The sequence below is a fragment of the Branchiostoma floridae genome, chromosome 5 (genome assembly GCF_000003815.2).
Source record: "Branchiostoma floridae strain S238N-H82 chromosome 5, Bfl_VNyyK, whole genome shotgun sequence".
Classification (NCBI taxonomy): Eukaryota; Metazoa; Chordata; class Leptocardii; order Amphioxiformes; family Branchiostomatidae; genus Branchiostoma; species Branchiostoma floridae.
Window position 1 is genome coordinate 24659569 of NC_049983.1, and position 22529 is coordinate 24682097.

Below are 22529 nucleotides of genomic sequence, written 5' to 3' on the forward strand. Positions count from 1 at the left end.
GCGATCAAAAGCTTAGATGACGTCAATAACACTGCGCTGAGTTGACGGATCTTGAGCAACATTTGACGGTCCGACACCTGCCGTAGGCTCGCGGTAGAGTAGAGAAGGGTTGGGTTAACCTGGCCCCGCCTCTCTGGCACCCTTCGCGTTACTGGCGTCGCACCAGGTGATTAGCAGCGAGCACGTTGTGCCGAGAGGAAACCATTCATTTCATATCAGGAAATTCAAGAAAATGTCACCAAGCGGGTGTCTTCTTAAGATAAAGCGTGCTTCAGAATTTCAGCGCCAGGACGTCGTTAATCTTACGTCAGGCAAACACAACAGTTCATCTCACGGCGTGTACATCTGTCCCCTAAGGGGGTAAACCGTCAGCCGAATATGAACAGTAAAACAACTTCTCATAACTTTTTTTGTGTTCTACTGTCAGCATTTACACGATTGGGGAAACGTAACCTGGTTTTAAGGACATGGTTGTAACTACGCAATGTACTGGAAATGAGATATTTCTATGTTTGTTTTATTACCCATTTAAATTAACAGTTGTGATCCTCCTGCTGAAAAAGTTGTTTTATGTATGTGTGTGTTTTTTTCTTGTGGCTACACAAAATCACTTTCTTTATCTTTAAGCTTCCGACCAATAATTCTCTCTTTTGTCACTCTGTCTCAGTGACTTTAAAAGCGTCAAATTAAATAAACCGGTTACTGATACTTTACCTCAGCCCACATTGAGATCTGCGATAACACCATGAATCGGGACTAATAAAGAAATTGATTGATAAAGAAACACATGTACTTTTCCGTTATTTGTAACTGCTTTATGCAACATTTTCTTCACACAAACTGTCCTACAGGAGATGCATTGCCAGACGTTTTATTACATTGCCGTTAACATGACATTAACGCAGTCGTTAAGGAGTTATCTTTTGCGGCTTCGCTTTGTGCCATAAAGCACAAACTCCGCACAAATACCCGTTTTACAACAAGCTGTTCCCAACCATAGCACACCGAACAGGTTGCTTAGAAATGGCTTCACCTTCAAAATTTACACGCTGCCAGAGGCGTCAGGTAATAACCATGATAAACACATTCCGTCCGGACCCGGAGTATTTATGTGTGTGTGTGTGGAGCGCAGCGATACCCAGCTGTTCAATGCCTGTGCCTGTGGCTCGCTCCATGGCGAGCTGACACCAGGGTCATCCCCGCCAGTGACTTCCTCTGCGCCTGTCAGCTTTATGAGGATTGCTTGGCCACAGCTGTCAGGTATGAACTGGGTCACTGTGAAATACGACCAAGTCATTAGACTTTTAAATGAAGATGGGATTTTTATCATAGGTTTTGACTACATATCATCATCATTTCTCGCAAACTTTGGCATTATTAGTAAGGTTATGGTTTGACCGATGTCATCCCTATCAAACTTCTTTTCACCGCAGCATCCGATATGCGGTACCAGACGTTTTAATTTAAAGTCCCTGCATTACAGCGCTGCACAGTTTTGTATGGCCAGTTGACTAACTTTCTACCAAATATCGTTGCCTTAAACTTTCTAAGTATTAAGAACACTACAGCGCAAGTTATGCGACGTCCGGATTAAACGTTTGATGGAGGTGAAAGTGGAAAAATAGCTTAGGGTTAGAGGTCACGTATTTTTCTTGGTTATGACCTGATATTGATACAATGAGGCAATCATGGCAAACTGCAAGTGTATTGAAAAGAATAGAGGTGGAGGTCGTAGTCCGTGACATGCCATAGCTTTGAATGTTTAAAGATATTGATGATACCTCGTTGTAATGGTACTAACGTGTACTTGTAGTGCATCCTTTGTAGTTCATATATGTAGAAATATAAGCTTACGAGTGTCTTAAAATGAAAATCCATTTTTCTTGATCCGAAAATTCACCTGTTTCTCTCCTAATAGCTTGTAGGTATGTGCTGGAATACCTGTAGATATTGTAGATATTATCAGTTGATATATAACAGCTATTACTAAAGCTCTACACTGTCGCTCAGAACCATTGAGATAAGAGTTACAAATGTTAACGCCAAACACAGGATTACAAATAAATGCATTTTGTGCGATACTGTGATTGCATAAATGTACCAGGCATACCAAAGATACAGTTAGTGGATAATCGGACTTACTGAGATAACAGTTACTGATATTGTAGCCAAATAAATGGATACTGACAAACGCAGTTTGAAAGTTGTTGAGATTACAACGATACGTTCCAAAGTTACTTCTGATCTTTGAGTCTGGAATACTAAAGTTTGCGGAGCTTTCTCCACACAATGGTCACTACGTCATGTCTAGACAGTCGAACACCAGAGATCGTATAAGTACGGGTATTATGGTTACTGGTTAGTAATTTGCCTCTGGGGACTGGTGGAGCAACCTTTAAGGCACATGCCGCAGGGCTTTAAGAACATACCGTTTTGCAACTCTACTGGTAGCATTATGGTGCTATTGTCTTGGGGAAAAGACAGTCGAACACCAGAGATCGTGTAGCTACGGGGTATTGACAATTTATTTTGGTTAATAATTGACTCTAGTGACTGGTTTAGGGCGCATGCCGCAGGGCTTCAAGACCATACCGTTTTGCAATTCTACTTGTAGCATGATTGTGCTATTGTCTTAAAAACAGTAAAAATAAATGACCATGAATCCCAGTGATTGCACAGAGTTGTTTGGCCCAATGGCTATTGAAATGAAGATGAAAGCCGCCCTGTGTGCTTTATCATCTGGTGAGTCGGTTTCAGGACGTAACTTTTAACGCATCAAAATGATGCATTTCGACTCGCAGTTTGAAAAAAAAAAGAACTATTCAGATTAAGGTTTGGTTTGCTCCGCGATGGAGCCAATAACTGGTATTTATTCGCATGTCGGTAGCAAAATTTTCACTGTGTGATGCCAACGTGACCCTGTATTGATTTTCCTGTGAGCATACAACTATAAAGTATCGCACCTTTACATCTCCAACAGCTTTGCCTGCCATAATTGTAAACGCCTATCACATGAGATGTAGATGTCTATCGCATTGTCCTGTATGGACGTTGCATCTGCTCGGGGTAAATTCAACAGATAAAGAATGCACTATCGTGTCCATCGTTATCGCTGTCTACCAAATCGTGACAGTCAGTGATTTTATGTTATACCGAGAGATTCAACTATATCGACTCGTTAGACCATACTGTTTCAGCCATATCTTATCTGTAATAGATTTTGCGTCTGACCGCGCATAATTACATGTTGGGTAGTTATGATGGTACATTCGTTGGTAGTAAACTTTAAAGAGTGAGATGTAAGTCAATGAATGCTCAAGCTCAAACCAACGATGCATAAAGCCACTGAATTAGTCCAGGGTTTTGTATGAACGGGCTCATACCACCACTGAAATGAGCTCGTACCATTATCAAATCAGTATCGTGCCACTGCTGAAGCTTGCTCGCACCAACGTTAACACTGAAAAAAGCTCCTGCCACCACTGAATCAGGCTGTTCCACAACTGAATACGCCTTTACCACCACTGAATCAAGCTGTACCACCACTAAAACAGGCTGTACCACCACTGAATCAGGCTTTACCACCACTGCGTCAAACTGTACCACCACTGAATCAAGCTGTACCTCCACTAAAACAGGCTGTACCACCACTGAACTAGGCCATATCCCCTGCGTCAAACTGTACCACCACTGAATCAAACTCTTACCAGCACTGAAACAAGCTCTGGCGAGCGCTGAATAAGGTTTTACCGAGACTGAATCAGACTTTTACAAATCATTACCGATGCTGACGATCGTCTTTCTGGGAGAAAGATTCACATATTTTTGGTTCTTCGCTCATGTGGATACTCCTGTTAACTCTGTCCATTGCACCCGATCAATGAGAAATGCAGTCGTCTCGGGATCCTCAGCTCTCTTCAGTTTACAGAAGTGTCTCTCATCTCATTGTTCACTGATCTGGCTTCACACGACACGGCATGATTAATGGTAGAGCTCCAGGGTACCATCGATTGCTGCTGTTTAGCTCCCCACATTTAGCTTTTCCTTCGTGTTGTCATTACTTCTGTTACATAACGCGCCTCGATTGGCATCAAATGCAGCTCTTTTCAATACAGCCTTTTACCATCAATCCCTGAAATGGTCTTATCTGAATGTCTCTAGTTTAACGCACCACATAGGCTTCTGGCAATGTTGTTTGAACATGACAAGATGGGAACGATCCGCGCTTCCTGTAAAGTCCGTCCAAGTTTGAGATTTGCGATTTCCTGGAACTGTGGATTTTCTGCCAAATACAGTTGAGTTTTGATATGAAGAGAGGAATCTCCAGTTCCCCAGTGGCAGCTGACTATGGGATTGATCAATCTCAAAGCAGAGTAAGCCCTCTTCATCCATCTGTCTGTGACATGTGTATAGATCTCATGGTGATGACCGGCAGTAACTCTCATCCGCCGTTGGAGAGTGAAGTCTTAATGCGATAGCAAAGGTCGTCTACCTCACACAGAAGTACTAAAGTTAAAAATCGATTTCTTTAGCCCGACAAAGATTATTCCACGAGGACAATGCTATTGCATTAAACTAGAAATTGTATCACATCAGTTGCACGGACAGGTCGCTGTCCGGGTAATGCCGCATTCTTTATGGTTTAGCCGTAATGCCATTGGGTACGTTAATGCAGACCATCTTGCACTCTTCTGCCCACAGGCTCACAATTAAAGTTTTGCTGCCCTAAAACGTCAATTTGATGATAAAAGCATAGTTTCCATCAATGTCACGGCGACGTCCCGTCTGCAAACTAACAAGGGTCCCTCCACAACGGGAGTGCGGCCAACTCGGGTAATTCTGTCTGATAAAGGTCTGGCATAAACATGTATTCTTTTGTTGTGTGCTTTTTGAAAGGCTTGGCATAGAAGGTAGATCCAGTCCTCTAGTGCCACACTTGGTTTGACCCATTTTGCATTTGCTATAGAAAAACCTACCCAAAGACCTGACAGTTAAAGCGATAAAGGTGGCAAATGGGTTCCTTTCTATTGAGATATTCAACCATATCTTCTCCTTACCTGGTAGTGCAATGCTGCTTGTCACTGCTGGTGGCTTTTTGGCCAGAGAGACGCTCATTCTTATCAACAAGTTTGATGGATTCTTTATGCACTACAGGAAATGGGCCTTTTGGTTTTACGTTCTAAAATAAAGAAAATGGAAACAGTGCCAGCACTTTACGTTTCAAAGTCAAGGTTGGACAAAACTTTCGCAAAATACCAATGAGCTATGTTTGTTTCCCGGATACTGTTAATTTAGAATTCATCATCATCATTATCTTAATAATCAGTCACTCACTCACGGCCCATAATAGCAGTGGCCGTAGGGGCTTCACGACATCCAATAACTTGGTTATCCTACCAAAGGAACCATTAGTGGCTCTGCTTATTCCATACTCAAGTGCGTCACGACATAATCGCGTTAAACTCCAGCACATATAAATCTACAACCATATCTTATAACATGTAACTGTTACAATTTCACCGTTAAATCAGTTCAGTCATTGTTCGATGGGAAACGGTAGCAGACATCTTGGATAAAGTATGGGCTTTATCTAATAAATGCGTGTCTGCAGAAACAATATCCAGACAGAAGCCGTTACATACGATCGGGGTCACGGTAATATATCTTCTGATGCATGTCGGACTGTACAATATCCAGACAGATATGAGTAGTTTCATGAGCTTATTCTTCCTTTGCTTAGAACGTGCTGTGGGTTCCCTTTATCTGTCACGCCAATGTGAGTACATAAAATGCCCATGTCCGTTAACAAATCTTACAAAAGTGTTCTTTATACCATTGTTAATGCTGCGTTGTTGATTATAATTACAGCAATTATTCTTAGTCTTTGTTAGAAGATTACGTTGCTGGAGTGACTTTCTAGTACATGGTCATGGCTTGTTCAATAAAGCTTTATGGAGTGTTTCTTACAAGCTTCATCAAGGTATTATTACGTTCATCTTATCACATTATCACCCCCTTGGGCCCATCAACAGGACATGGCAAAACATTAGGTACTTTATGGAAAGGTAGAATCATTCGTCATCGGAACTTTTAATTAGATGAAACAAGATTTTAAATGTCTGCGGCTGTTGCACCAAGACTAGCTTTTTATCACCCGGTAATCACCACAAATCAAGTCACACTGATTGGTTTTCTGATGGTTACTCGGAATCTTGATGATGTCGTAAACTTCAATCTGCGTACATATAAGAATATCATAAAAGAACCTATAAAACTATGTGGATGGTATTATTAGAGTGTTAATCATTCATTCCGTTTAGAGGTACAGCTATGTAATTTGTATATATATATATAAATATATAAATATATAAATATATATACGTGTGTGTGTGTGTGTGTGTGTGTGTGTGTGTGTGTGTGTGTGTGTGTGTGTGTGTGTTTGCGCGTATGCATTTGCGTGAAACAGCGTGTGTGTGTGTATGTGCCTGTATGTGTGGGTGTATAGGCGGATGTGTGTGTGGATGTGTGCGCGCGCGCGTGTGTGTGTGTGTGTGTGTGTATTTGTGTGTGTGTGTGTATCTGTGTGTGTGCGTATGTATGTATGTGTGTGTGTGTGCCATCATACAGTCTGCAATACCTTCGCTTCCCTAGCCTCCATATCTAATCTTTTATATCATAACACGGATATTGTCGCCCCTCTGCTTATTCTTCATTCGCAGATATGCCACTTCTGTTCATGATCTGCCTTCTACGAATCTCATAGTGGCGAAATGTGGCATATTCAGATATGTCACGTCTTTGCCTATCTCCACCTATCTCATCACCTCCACTGGGGTTATCTAAGGTACATCTATATAAGGCATTTACCCCCGAGCTTTATCACATATTCTTCAGCAGTTTTTGGCCCTGAACTGTGATGGTTTGATATTATCTTCTATGTGTTTGGGTCGGCGATATGATTGTGTAATGTTTACCATCATTGTTCTATTCGATCTACCATTATCACGTACGGCATCAGCCTTGGAGCAGTTCAACCTGTTACTTACCCGATCCAGTGCCAATAAGCACGATTCCAAACTACACGGGGTCAGCTTTTCCTTCCCATCTCATCAAATCCGTGTATCCGTGAGCTCCAAGCCATTGAGGCATACATATACAGCCTTAAGCGCCATTTTGTGCCACATTCTTGATCTGACCTTGGTGCTGGATGAGGATTAGATTATCAGCAGCCAAAGTGAACACCATAACTTTAGCAATATACGTGTATCATGACCATTTGGATGGGATGTACATTATGATAAAATGTTTAACTGCATGTACGAGGACAATGATGATGAAGATTATCTGATCTCCAAACGCTGCTTTTGAACTATCAACACGTACACGGAACAGCTCAATGTGAGATCGCGTATCACTACACGATGGTGAAATGCATTTACGTTGCAGTTTCATGGTCCAACAATCCGTTAAAGGTTTTCTGAACAGTCCTGGCCTTTTACCAACTGCTTGGCAAAGCAATAAGACTACACCATGTTTGTAACCCATGACGCCCATGAAGAGCAATACCAGGGAAAAAAGCAACGGGCTTCACAATCAAACGTTTTCAAACGCTGATCTTATTGCAGCATTAAACCCAAGTTTCATATCTTATCTATTCCGTAGGTATCTCACAGGTAGATTTATGTTCTCCATCTAAATTATTCCATTTTGCTGAATGCTTGCTGTATTGCTTGGGGGACATAATCACGAGATTTCCTGCTCAAGTGTATCAATTCGGAAACGACTAATCAATTACGATTTTGTGATGTCTCATATCAGGGATATGCCATGTTATATCATATCTGTGACGCGAAAACGTTCGATATAGGTGTTCCGGACCGTGTGGAAAAAAGCCGTATCACAAGTTGTATCACACGGGCTTCCATTGCATAATTTGAACATACTCTGAACATGCCAAATGTAGCACGGTCGAAAATTCGAATACCTGATTCGGACGTTGGAAAATTGCGGTTGCAGCAATTTTGTTCGAGAGCACCAAATTTTCTCAACTTTTGGCGCATTTCAGAAATAATCGAAAGATGGTTTTTTCTCAGGTTGACATGATATAGATGAAATACAACAGGGGGTATTCCGCATCACCCTCGGTCCCAGCCCTCCCGCGGGTCGGATCTCCCTCTGGCCTTCGGGCAATCCCTCCCGCGGGTAGGGCTAATACCTCAGTTGATACGGAATACCCCGCGTTGTATTCTATATGTATGTTCCACTTAAAATTACAAATGTTGTCGATATGTCTACACTGTATCAATCCAGAGGATGAATTCGAAATGTTGCGTTGTTTACCCTCGTATGGGTAACTTGACGTTGGTGGGCGCTGAGGAAAAGAACGGTTACCACATTGCTAATTACAAGAGAAATATCTGAAGAAAATAATGAACCATGAAGATCTTCGTCAAGTTCCATGTACAAAATATCCAGTTATGTTTCTAAGCTGGCATTACCCTTTCTGAAACGTAAATCATGCTACATTTCTTTGCCGAGCACTTTGTAACCAAGTCCAAGTGTACGGTGGACAATCACCGATATGGTATGACACAAAAAGTAGTCTATGAGAAGATTGCCCAATGAATAAATGCAAACAAAAGGGATTTTGTGATATTGATAGCACCTTCAAATCAGTAGCCATCTTAAGAAAAAAAACTATAGCGCAAACGACTCAGTACTTCTCACGTTATTGTCCTGAAAGAGTCCGGGCAGTAACGGCTAGCCTTTTGGAAGCTTGCCGACTTTGGTCTCTCGTGTTTCCTTTCTGTCTACCGACCAAGGTCGTTTTAAGAATGGCTTTTTTTAACTTAAGTCATTTGGAATGGGTTTCACATGGTTACCACTCTCTTCTATTGCCCCTTCATCGCTAACATAGATGTATGGAAGGGCCAGTACATAATGGCTTTTGGCCCTATCTACAATGTAACACATGGAAAACTCTATCTGCCGACATTACATATTTATTCACTGAAGTCATTGAACTTCACAAATAGCTTTTTAAGGCCAAGCATGTTGCCAATGAATAAAGAAGGAGTTCCGGTCCAGTCGACATCACCTTGCCAAATCCATCTGTAGACATTAGTCATTCCGCCTGAGTTCCATTTTCCCAATAAGGACAGATTCTCGCGCGCGCGTCTCAGAAGGATTCCAGCCGGACCACCCGGGGTGAAGACGTGATTTCAGGTGCTCCACTGTTTTAATTGGATCGTCACACTCCGGAAATGGAGTGCGGAGACATTTGTTTCTAGGAACATCAACGGCAAATGTCACCATATGAAGGGCAAGAAGACGAGCTGTAAGGACCACCCAGCTATTGCCACTCGTTCGTCTTCAACAAGGACTGACAGTTTCCTTCTTCATAAGAACTAGATGTCTTCGTTCTTGTAATAGGCGCGGTCTATCATTCTGACTACAACGAGTTTAAATCTTAATTGTCACTTCACTTAATTGTCGCTCCTCTGTAAGTGCACTTTTCTCGTAGTCATCTGGGGTTAGTTATTAACGAGGTAATTAAATAAGAGTATGTCCCTTGCTAAGTAAACGAATATGTCTTTAAGTCACCGGTACCGTCAGAAGAAAACAACGAGACCTTATTAGACAACAAACAAGAGATCACGTAAAAAACCTTAAAGATAAGACTAATTATCTTTTGAAATATTTTAAATCGCTACTGAATATTAAGTCTACTAAGATATGCCAGTGACTTGTTCTTCTTTAACTTATATGAGATTAAGCATTCAAAAAAAAGTTACAGGGAGAAAGACGATTGATTATATCAATATATGTCAAAAAGAATATAGAAAATGATATAAATGGCAAATGAAAAGGTAGCAGGTGCGTTGAGTGACATAGTCGTAATGAACACAATGTCCAGCGTAATAGTCTTTCAAAAACGCCGTGGGACAATCAGGAGGATAAAGCTGATGTTTCCGGTGTCATGACTTTACCATACCTCACTAGGTTTAAATGGCCGAATTATACAAAGGCAGAAGAAGAAGACGCCGGAAGACGCGACGTAATTCCCTCAACAGAAGGACAATTAGCAGTGGGGACGTGTCTATCCTTGGTTTTTATTCATAAAAATTGATTATGGCGCCGTTCCATCTCTTGATCGCCTCTGGGTGGCACCATACCCATAAACTAGCGTGGTCAACTCCATTTAAGGTGGATCCATGCCAGATTGCTAGAATAAACTCTGGGCCATATCTTTGTTATCTTTCACGAGTACTTTGCCTGGTCTTATTCTCAAACAATACATAAATGTACACGAGTTGTGATGAAAGATGGGCTTGCTATTAAAGTATTTAATCAAAATGCGCAAGCTAATATCATATATTCTATCTTCGGGCGATAATATTTTGCACTGACGTTAAGTGTTAAGAATTTTTGGTTCTATTCGAAAATCTTTTATCTATAAGTAACAAAGCTATGGTATGACCAAATACCCCGGTACAGGCCCCATGTTCAAACGCTCTTGTTGAGTCACTCGAACAAATGGTGAGGATTTCTTCAAAAAGACTTCCCCAATCGATATCCTCTGGTGTTGCGGGTTAGAAATGTGGAAGTTGTATTCCGGTGAGTTCTGACAGACTGACCAATCACTCTGATGGGCTGGACCAACATCTATCACCTCTTTTACCTCATTTAGACTCCATTTCACTCTTTCTATCATTCTTCTTGTCAACTCACTACTTCAAGGAGAGTTCCAAGACATCTTGGACCGTCTCAACGTCGAACCAACTTAGATCTTTTGGTTTTTTTTTAGCCTAGTCCCTTAATCTCGTCTATCGAAGATTTAAATATAGTATTGATTTCACCATAGATGCTCTATGTTTGGTATCTCAGATATTTCAGAGTCACATCTATTGGAAGAAGCAGGGCTCGAACAACGTGTATCTGCACCACTCTGAATTTAGGAAGTATGGATCATACTAAAATCTGTTCAGAAACCATTGCCATTATTTCTTTCTATACTTCATAGGTGGTAAACCCAGTACATGCACCAGTGCAGGTGAGGTGCAGGTAGACATCAGGAATACCTAGTACCTGCACAGCTTTAATTTTACATGGACTAACATGTATATGCAGGAGGTATATCGAGGACAAGGGTACGGGACATGGAAGTCTACGCATCAATTACATCAAAGCCCAAGGTAACCATTCGTCTAACGTGCCAGCAAGAGCTCAAAAGTTACGGAACTCTCATCAAGTATATCATATGTTGTAACTCCTTAATTATTCATATACCGTTCACATAGGGCCTCCGAAAATAGCGCACAGCTGGTTAGAGTCCGTATCTGACTGCAGTAAGTGTGTTTGCTGAAAATATAACATACCTTCAATTGCACAATAAGTTGTATTATCGTGGAAGCAGCATGTCTGAACAAAATAATCAAGTATATCATATGTCGTAACTCCTTAATTATTCATGTACCCTTCATATATGGCCTCCGAAAATAGCGCACAGCTGGTTAGAGTCCATATCTGACTGCAGTGGGTGTGTTTGCTGAAAGTATAACATACCTTCAGTTGCACAATAAGTTGTATTATCGAGGAAGCAGCATGTTTGAACAGAATAATCAAGTAACTCTTAATTTATTCATATAACCTTCATATAGGGCCTCCGAAAATAGCGCACAGCTGGCTGAAGTCCTTATCTGACTGCAGTAGGTGTGTTTGTTTGCTGAAAGTCTAACATTGCCTCAGAGGCACAATAAGTTGTATTATCCTGGAGGCAGCATGTATAAACAGAGTGATATTTGATATTTTGGAATGAACCGTGTCTATTGTTAGACTAGTCCATGTGTAATCAAAGTGTAGTAACTGATTGTACATATTCCTAGAGCTAAGGCTACTCAAAGTTCTGACAAATGTACTTTTTGTCTTTTCTGACTGTTACACTACACATGTACTTCATGTGAAGTTACCCATGTAATTCGTCCAGACATACCAGTGTATGCTATTACTCCATGTGCAAAAGTACTAGGCTGGAGAAACACTAGTCTTAGTTTCTCAGTATTTATATTTGACAAATGTAATATAGCTGTAGTTTATTTTTGTATCATAAAAAAATGTCTGAACAGAATGTACAACAGAGTGGTGCAAAAATCTCCCCTCTAACCACTTTCCATTCCTGGAAGCGTTCCAGGCCGAAGACAAACCTCAGCATTGATCCAATGCGAAACAGACAACCGGCTTTACCCCGGAGTTAAAGGCAACCTTCGCCACCATGTTCCCAATTAGCTTCCTGGATAAATGCCGGGCCCTGAAATAGACGCCATTATAAACCAATACGTGGTGTAACTCTGTGAGAAGTACTGGGCTGCATACATTTTATCAATTAAGAAGTTACCTGTGTGCGAAAGAACTTGTAAATACTGTGTTTTGGGGTATTGTTGAAGACGAAACACCTGTCCCTTATGTGATTAAGTTTAAAGAGGTCACCAAATTACATCTCAACCTTTCCAAGTTTACAGACAAAAAGAAAACTACCCTCCTCTTAACATTATAAAACCCATACATTACACAAAAGGTGGGATAATTCGTCTTCTACTCTCTCAAAAAAAAGTCAAACCCAAAAAAAATTATATTTTAGAGTAAACTTTAGACTAGAGTAGTCGCTTACTATATTGTTGACCTTTTAGCTGTCATTTTTGTCACTGGCAATTAGCCAAAGGACAATATTCTCCAATAGACTTGTTTTACTCTATAATATACATATTAAATTTCATTATAGCACAGGATCATCATACTGTTTACATAGAAACTTTGAGACTTTCTGTAAGATATTCAAATATACAGAGAAATCGATATCGCCTACTATATACTGCATCTAATGGCATTGTGTTCAACTTTGTAGGACTATCTTGATATCTAAGGAACTGTCTACTCGCTGACTTCACAGTGAGAACCTGTCAGACGGAAGAGTGCAAAGTGCCTTCAGTAGGCAGATCGTACAGGATGATATCGAACTTTTCGAGGACGTACCGAAGTAATGACCGGTAAAATAATGGCCAGCTCCCGGAAGGTACCTGATATGATATGTCAACTCAGATATTTATAGATTAGCAAGCTTGTATCGACTGTCAAGCATCTTGAGATGATTCCCTATTAACCTTCCCCGTGTCACCGTCCGTTAATAAGACCGTGTGTAACTGGTATTGACAGTGGGGTGATTACACGGTAAACCAGGGGCTGGGGTTAACAAGCTACATTGATACTAATGGCTGTCATCCGTCAGCATTACCAGCCTCACGTTTTTGTCACAGTTAAGTTTGGTAGAGAAGTTACGACTGGCGACTCCCATTACCATCCCACATCATACAGTAGAAAAGGCTGATATATTAGTGAGGGAGTCTGCTGGCAATCAAAAACTTTGTACCTCCTTTCATCACTGCCATGTAAATTAGCCTGGTGTCATTTTGCAAGAGAAACAGAGGCCATCTTCCGGAATTGGATGTAAAACACGAGTTTGGACCAAGTCAATTGGCGAGCTGTCCTTCCCGATGCATGTACTCATCCATCAAACCCCTGTCGGTGTTTGCACCCAAAGGATTTCCTTGTGTGAGTCTGTTCAATTTGGAACCCAACGCGAGCTACGGAGCTGAGGCCAGCGCGCAAATGTGCCGCCTTGGGGTATGTTTGAACAGCTTGGTTCCTCTTGCAAACCGAGTCGTGACTTGTTATCAGTCACAACTCCGAGCGGGCGGTTCTCTCGGGCTTTTGCTGTGTCAGCGGAAACTGTGGGGAGCACATTGGCCGGCTCCAGGCAACACAATAAACTTCAGCTTTCACCACTTCAAAGCGTAGGAACACGATACCAGCCAAATATCAACCAATGGAGGCTGGTATTATATGAAGAAATGGCCTAACGTTGACATGAAAGCAATCTCTGTTGGGTAGTAACAGCTAAGTGCTTCACTGGATGGCTGGGTAGTAGGAGTATAAGATCAATGCAAGTTTTCTTTAACTTAAAGCTGCACTACGTGATAGTTGGACAATGCAAAATGTAGAGTTTCCTGTCATTTCTTTACATAGTAAGTTAAGTTAAATCAACCCTATAGCATTGCATAACAATGTTTAGCTATAGGGAGGTATGTTACAACATCATTGTACCATACAAACATGTTTAAAACTGTTATCTTCTAAACCAAAACGCTGCCATAGATTGCACAACCCACTGCTTCTGTGCTAAATAAATCAGCTAGGCCCTTGATATCTACATTTTCTATGAAGCGACAAATAGCTTTAAGGTGATTCAAACAATATTTTTTAGGATCATCGACGTTACGTTGTTATGGTGCACGTGTGGTAATCATGATACTAGAATTCCATGTAGTTAGTTCACTGGACCGTTTCCAGCAGTACACCACCTGAATACGCTTTAGTGGTCCCCAACTTGTGCATCCCTGAAGATTACCTATCATGAAGTATGTATGTCCTCCCCAGACGACACACCGTTTGCAGTATCCGTTATTATATGACGTATGCTCCATTTCTGCCCGATCTACACCCCACCATCTCTCTTCCTCCCGCGCGACCTTTGCAGGGTGTCGTTCCAATTGCCGGCCGGCCCGTGCGTATGTTGTAATCTGTCTTCGCCAAATAGATTTCTGATGCCGCTGAATCTGCCGGACCCTAGCGCCTGCTGAGACGCATTCGTGCAGCCTTGGTTTTTACACATTACACTCGCTTCACATGGGGAAATGTACCGTTGAGTGCCAGCCATGGGGACATCCTGGCGATGAAATTGTAGGCTTATGTGTGTGTAACAGTTTAAGCCCACCATAACGAAATAGCATGCTGTGCGAGAGACACGGGAAAATGTAGGCCCTACAGAGAGAGTCTTGTTTGCAGCGCCCTCGCTACGTGCTTGCACGGGCTGCTCTTAGCTGGAGTCTTCTATCCTGGTATAAATCATAGTCTTTGGTTAGGATCTATTCTGTACGACATCGTAGAATCAGCGCCGTATCACAATTCACCACATTGGATGGGGCTTGAACATAAAGGCTACCTCAGACATCAAAACTTCATGTATTAAAAATGAGGCCTCCTTTAGACGTATGTGTGGCTACGAAGGAGATCAACCATTATATTGTACATGCAGATCTTATTCTATATCGACACAAAGGTGATGAATAAGAGACGGCAATGACCATCTTCGAGGCCTCTACGATTCTCTTCCCTTTCTTGAATTGAGTAAAAGTTTTCCTTTGTCGTTATCTGTCATGCTGCAGTCGACACATTTTATTTCCCATACCATACTCCATTATGTGCAGGATTTGCATGAATTTCACGCATCTTGTCACAATGATATTTGTGAGAAATCCCGAAACATAAACAGAGCCTGCAAATGTCTAGCTTTATACCTCGAGGGACAGTAGTAACGATAAGCTCAGCTCATTTGCTATACAACTACAGTCCTTCTGGAGTTCCTCACGTCATGGCGTATCAACACTCCCGGTTTAACCCATTCCCGCAGGCATTTCCACACACATAAGATCATCTCCCCTAACTGCCAACATAGCGACACACTGTCTGGCGTACGCCCTTACACTGCATAGCCGTGTACGGGCGGAGAGTTCAGCCAATAAGGGCCCTTATCAAGTCAACCGCCGGTTGGTCTCGGGAGAATACTGTGGGTTCTTCGCTTCTCCCTGAAGACTTTGCGAGAATAAACGGCAGAAACGGGTCAAAGGATGACACCCGATAGTCTTATCATCCCTTCATTACCAGCGGGGCATCGATCAGGGATATATTATGCAATCAATCTGACGCCGGAGACGCCGTAGACTGTTGTTGGTACTTCTCATCACAAACCCAGCAGTCGCGTTTGCTTTGCTATGAGGTTTCGTTCTCTTTGTGGTTGCCAACTCAATTTACCGCAAAACGGATATAGTTTTTTGATTACCTTTAACTATTTGGTTACCTCGGTAAAAGCGATCGAAACTCGGACTTGGAACGAAGCATAACCCTTTTTCGTTAGCCAACCCGTTATAATTTTGTACCCTATCTCGTATGCTTCAGTAGCTCCGACAATAGATAAGGGGGGATACAGACATACAATATTCAGCTCGAGTACTCTACGATTGAATGACTTATTCATCAATGGTTGCGCTTTTTTGCGCTTTGTTGCTCATATGCATTTGATAATAGGTTTATCTAGTCTTTATTTGTCCTGGTAGTGATGCAATTTTTGCGCAAAACTCACGCAGCAGTTGCCTATTGAACAATCAGATATCCAGCAGGAGATACAGAACACAGTAACGTTAGATTAGGACCACGATGCACATGACAAACGGTTCAATTTGTGTGACTTTATATCAGTGTTTTGTTCCTACAATTCGTCAGTCTTCGGTGTTTACATAACTGAAATTGTTCAGGTGAATTGTTATGATGATTGTATATAATAGTTATAGTCCATTGCAAATTCCTACCCGAGGGCTAATTGCAGTTTATATGAAAGGGGACAAACATTGGATATGTCTACTGTAGTCTGAAAGCTAACTCCTAATTCAAACTTGTTGGGTTAGACTTATTTTCCGGAAGCAATGGAAGACAAAGGATTTTAATTTAACTATAATGCGGGGGTTCTGTGATGTTAGGAGAAATGTAGCTTTCTTTTTTATTGTACTAAACACAGGGAAATTTGGGAGGAATTTCGTGGCCACTTTAAAAGGTATATATATATATATATATATACATACGTTTAACTATCAAACTGTTTCCTTGGTCTACTATCGTATGGTGATTCCATCCTTAACCGTAAGTACACCTCTGGTTGCACACATGCACAGTAGTAGATTCCTTTAACATTGCTGCTGTTATGCATGGTCCCCCCCCCCCCCCCCTGACTCGTCCCAATGCAGTAGTGTCATGAAGAAAGGCCTTTAACTAAGCCCACGAGTCTTTAACGGCTATTGCCACATTATTGGACTATCTATAATCGCATTTAGATCAATTTTCAAAATCAACCATCACGAATGATCCAGTGCATCCGCACTACACTATAGGTAAAGAATCGACGTGTCCACTTTAATTCCCTCCTGACTGATCGCTTTACATGGCGACATTGATGCGCCTTGGGAGCGCAGTGAACACGTATAGTCCATGAACTACCTGGGGCGTGCAGTGGTACCCGCTATGAACACGTACTTATGTATTAGTCAGGACGTTTCGCCTCTGTGCGTTTTGTTCTCAATTTCGTTTGAAGGACGGAAAGAGATGGGTTGATGATACCTTGTGGATCGGGGTTTGAGCATCTCTTCCATGTGAATTACTACTGAAACACCGCCCTGCACGGAATTACACGTTCTGTGGTACCCATACATCATCCGCACTGTAGTTAGGATCATCTCGACTCTGAAGTACGTAAATTGCTGTTGCCCTTTCGCATCGTCTTTATTATTCAGATGCTATCAAATCCAATTAAACTCGTTGGAATTCTCAACGTAGCCATTCCTTCCGCCTTATGAAAGCAAAATTGCTTCTACTAGACAAATGATAAGGTACTGATAATGGTGATTTAGTCATAAAACAGAAAGTATACCGTTTCACTTTTAATACCGGATTAAGTGCCAATCATTCTAGATTTATGATTTCAATACACGTTGGTGCAGAACTTTATCAGATACCTGTACCAGTGTGCAGTTTGTATTATTCGTTAGAAAGTTGATTTAGGCATTATTACTTGCTTGTATTAGATGTGCCAAATCTATAACCGTAAATGACCTTTTATCGACGTCGAATCAGGTCGAGAAGGGTACATGCATTGTCCTTGAATCCTGACTTTAGCTGACTCTTTTTTTTCGCAGCGATCTATTGCGAACTACATCATTGGAGGTTTCAGATGGCGATCTGAATATATAAACTGGGAACAAACATTCGACTTATTTACGTGTTACACCTTTAAATGACACATCAGATAAAGTGGTATTAGACGGAAACGGTCAAATTCATAAGAACAACTTACTAACAGCATTCGGTGTCACTAAATGACCTAATCAAGCTTTACCGTTCTGCCGTTTAAGACGGCGCTACGTCTTACTAAGCTTAAGGGGACATGGCGGGATAGTATGGCTTGAGGCTTAAAGGCTTTTTCGTGTACATGTACTACCAGCGAAATGAACTGCCCTGTGCGAACTTCGCATCATCAAACACGAAGCCAGCGAATATAAGTTCACGGTCACAGGAAACAGAGAAAGTGATATGAGAATAGATTTCAAGGCTATTATTAAAATGTGCAGCCCATCGGCTAACGGAAATCATCGCTGGCATTTAGTTTCCTCTCTAGAACTCCCCTCGGGGTATCCAACGTGATCTCTACACGCACACGGTACTCCGACTGAGTGTTCCGAGTACGAACTGGGGATTTCGTGACTCACTTTTCTCCAGTTCGCTGTGTACAGCATAGCTCGTCTAACATTTAGGTCAAGTAAGCTGGCAGTAATGGGTTTGATGTAGAAGGACATGGTGCTATTAGACTTAAGTTTTCAAATGTCAGAGGAAGTAGGTTGATATTCGCATGCAGTGGACGGAGGGCATGGGGCACGTAGACATGCGAGTGGGCAGAGGGAGAGAATCCGTACAACACAGTGGGGTGTCTGACGACAGTTTCACCATAGTTTTTTGTAAAACGTAATATTTGTAAGATTTCTTGCAGTTTTGAAGGAAATGTAACCTTAGCTTATTGATACTCTACAAACTAGACAAAGTGCATGATTATCTCCTACTCTGAAGTGAAAAAAAAAACAATTGAGTGTTTTCAAAGAAGAAGATTTCCCCTGTAGCCAGGATCAGCGAGAGTGTGACTAGCTCATTATCCGACCCCCTAGGGAGCCTACTGGAGGCATGGATTTATTGTATACAGCCATGACGGTCTAATACTGGTGGTCACTCCAAAAACCTCCGTCGTATACCCTTCGCATGCAGTAGACACCCCGCCCGGACACGTACCACTTAGACATGCGAGAGAGTGATTTAACGAGTCTGGAAGGACGTAACGGGATTACGGCGATTATCTGATGAATGCTATTCATGTTTTAACGCGGCCGTTATTTGTACATCTAATCCCCGTGATGGCATCAGGACGATAAGGTTTGGGACGTGTGTGTGTGAGCGTACATACCAAGTCCACTTCCGAGATCTGGTCAATGCTGGCGATCTGCATACTGACGAGAACATCCACGGCGGGGCCTGGGGGAGGTAAGAACACAACATGAAGTACACAAGTCTGTTCTACGAAATGAAAATAGAATTACAGTATATATCTTTAGATAAATACTATACAATATAGGCTAACGTACACAAATATTCGATATCATGATACAGCTAGATGGTACTAATCGTGGGATTTCGGATCTTGACTACTTCCAAAGCATGTGCAAAGATTGCCGTCACCTTGGTTTGTCATCTGACTTCCCACCAAATGTCTACAGCCTGCGCGTATATACTGCTCTTCTGGTAAATTAGCTGTGATTGATATAGCCTTGATAAACCCTCTCAGTCTACTAAGGGGTTCCTGTATTTTATTCTTTGGTTTGGCTGTGGCTATTACAAATGGCTAGCCCCCCTGTGGCTGACAAATGCAGGAACGATACAAATGGAATTTGACATGGACAAGATACTTATCATTGACAATACTCTAAGTACATAAAAACTTTTCCATTAATTTTTTTATTTAGTGGTAAGCCAAAAATTTTATTCTATGTATTTTTTAAACCAAAGCTTTTAATTTGACTTCATCCTTTTTTCACATAAGCTCGTCCGTTCTCTCTCTTCTGCAATGAAGGATTTTAGGTGTGAGCTTGTTCTAAACTTTCTATGTCCTCTTAGACTACCCAATCATAAAATACTGTGACCATAGTACTCATTGTATCTTAATTGTCTTTATCATCTGGAGTTTCATTTTTCCGAGGCTGTGTTGATATTAGCAACACCGCTGTGACATGTATTATTTTTCCTTTTTGATCAATAAAGAATGTCTTGGTTTTTCAGTTTTCAATGATGAAAATGAAGATGAAGATGCCTGGAACCTATGCTCATCGACAAATCTTCTGGTAAAACAAGGCCAAAGGCTTCTACCATGACGAGGAGCGTGTTCAGCGGAGGCTGACGCGCGGTCGATCGGACTGACTTACCGCCGAAATTCGGGCGGAGATTGCGGTCATAACCCTTCAGCAGATTCTCGATGGCGCTGGTGGTCGGCGTGGTGGTGGAGAAGAATTTCGCTGATGAATTATTCTGGCTCCTGTGGACGGAATTAGACAACAAACTGCGCTATTTCCTGTCACAACAAGACAGTTTTATTCTTATATTCATGCTTATTATTAATTTATTTATTTTTGTATTGAGATTGCAGACAATTGAATACATGGCAAACCCTGGCAGCGTAGCTGATATTGGGTGCCAACACATACATACATTTATACTTCTCCTAGAATACACATAGATAACTCAAAATTCAAGGTCATACTTCAAACGAATAATTAGAAAAATCTATTAGTGAAACAACATCAGTTACTATCCTTCGAATCATTTACATCATACAAAAATTACATAATTGACTGTCTGCCAGCCAAAAGACCAAATGGATAAATAAATACTTAGTAATTGCTATAGATGATATTAACCGTATGACAATTGAAATGACAATTACTTGAAAATAACCGCACCACAACCCATCATTACATTATGTGTTTATATGATTATGAAAGCTAACAGAAAGCTAACTATAAATTAAGTGTGATAGATTTATAACGATGTTTATTCTGTTTATGATTTAATTACAGCATTTCTTGAAATCATATTTCGAAAGTATCTTTTTCACTAAATCAGTTCAGTTAAAATACCCTATAACTAAATTTTCTGAAATCTCAATACCACCGCTATATTTCATTTTCGGTGAGTGAGTAATCTAAACCGTTGCTACGACCAAGTTTCAGAAACTAATGTTAAAAACACATTTCACTCATGCTCAGTTGTGGGTAGAGATGAAGTTAGGAATGAACTCATAATACTCACATATCATTGAAAGAATATAAAAGAAGTGGCGCTTGTACCTACCCGGGAAATGTCGCGGCCGACACGTCCATACAGACGTAAACAGTGCACAGGCACAGGTAGACACGACGGCAGGAGAAGGCCATTCCCACAGACAGCCAAGTGCTGAAATGGCCTATCACGAGAGAAGTGTGGACTCAAGAAGGTCTGTGAAGGCGCAGAGAGACGCTCCCACGGGCTCCATAAACAGATTTTCTAATGGAAATGGCTGCTTTCTGCTTGATAGTAGAGCGCTGTCCCATTGGCCATCAGGAGTACAGGCGAGGCACTGGGGATAACGGCGGCGCTGGCACCTCTCCCACGTTCCGGTCCGGAGGTACGATCCACGCAAGGACATCGCAGCTGTGCATCAGTCAGTGCCGGGCTGCTCACTCAGAACGGGGCGGGGCCTCATCAGCCGCCGCTCATTGGGCACCGCCATGGCGACCACACTGATGAGCCGGCACCGGAGAAGCGAAATGAATGTACGCCCCGTTTTATGCCCCGGCGGCTTTCAATCAATACCCGCAGCCGTTCCATAACGCGAGAAGGCGGCGTATTAAATAGCTTCGGATGTCCCTGGGTGGGGATGAAATTTGTTACCATGCACAAGTGCACGCTTTTTATTGCGGGTGCTTTGCATTGATATGAAGCGGTTTCACACAAAAAAGTGCAGTGCGTAGATCTGCGTTAACGTTTTTCCCATGCTTTGATGAGCGACAACCTTGGACTCAGAAGTGGCTCAAATTGAAACCGACTGCAGTCAGATCCAAATTGGGTTCTGCGCGCACGGGATGTCATGAATCCTTCATTTGATGTGACCTCGTGTTTCTTGTTCAGACGTAATCCGTCCGATGTGTCACGGTCACCGCTGGATGGAAAGCCGTAAATTACGTGCTTAAAGCGACGTAAATGGTCCTGTTTATTCCCTCCAAACGTCGCGAGGATCGGTGAGACTAATCACTTCGACAGCAGTTGTCGCGGTTCCGTTGCCACAGACCTGATACGAAAGAACAACCTATCACACGTGTCATGCGTACTCACCGAGACAGTATTATCATCATCGTCGTAGCTACAACAGTGGTGCTGAGTAATTGGAGTTAAGCTCTGGCTAACTACTAAATCGGGCGCTTCTTTGATATGGTAATGTTAGCTTGCCGTGGCTTTCATGATTTAATTTCCCGTCACATTTCTGGACGCTATAGACATGCAGATGTGGATGTAGACGTGAGTGTAGCTGAAGGACAAACAAGGATTTATCGATTTTTTGTACCGACCTTAATAGGCCATAATCATTGATGGAAGGATAGCGTGTGGTAATCCATTTGCTGATGAACGTGACTGTGTGGTTGGCCGACGTGAAGGAAAGGGTTTCATGTATTTTAGTGTCTAATCTTCGCTCGAAAAATAATGGCCGAAGCACGACATAGGAATAGATCAAACAACCG

The 22529-nt window shown here is 41.8% G+C and overlaps 1 protein-coding gene across 1 annotated transcript in view; it reads right to left on the minus strand.

Annotated features, from left to right (window-relative positions):
- The window catches only part of LOC118416592 (gamma-aminobutyric acid receptor subunit beta-3-like), a 54042-nt gene extending 32583 nt beyond the window's left edge, over positions 1–21459 (minus strand). Inside the window, exons 1-3 of the mRNA XM_035821744.1 lie at positions 21106–21459; positions 20181–20290; positions 19169–19236 (exon numbers count right to left, since the gene is read on the minus strand). Coding sequence (XP_035677637.1) covers positions 19169–19236; positions 20181–20290; positions 21106–21188 — 261 coding nt within the window. The 5' untranslated portion in view covers positions 21189–21459. The remainder of the gene's footprint in view (positions 1–19168; positions 19237–20180; positions 20291–21105) is intronic.
- Between the last annotated feature and the right edge of the window lie 1070 nt (positions 21460–22529).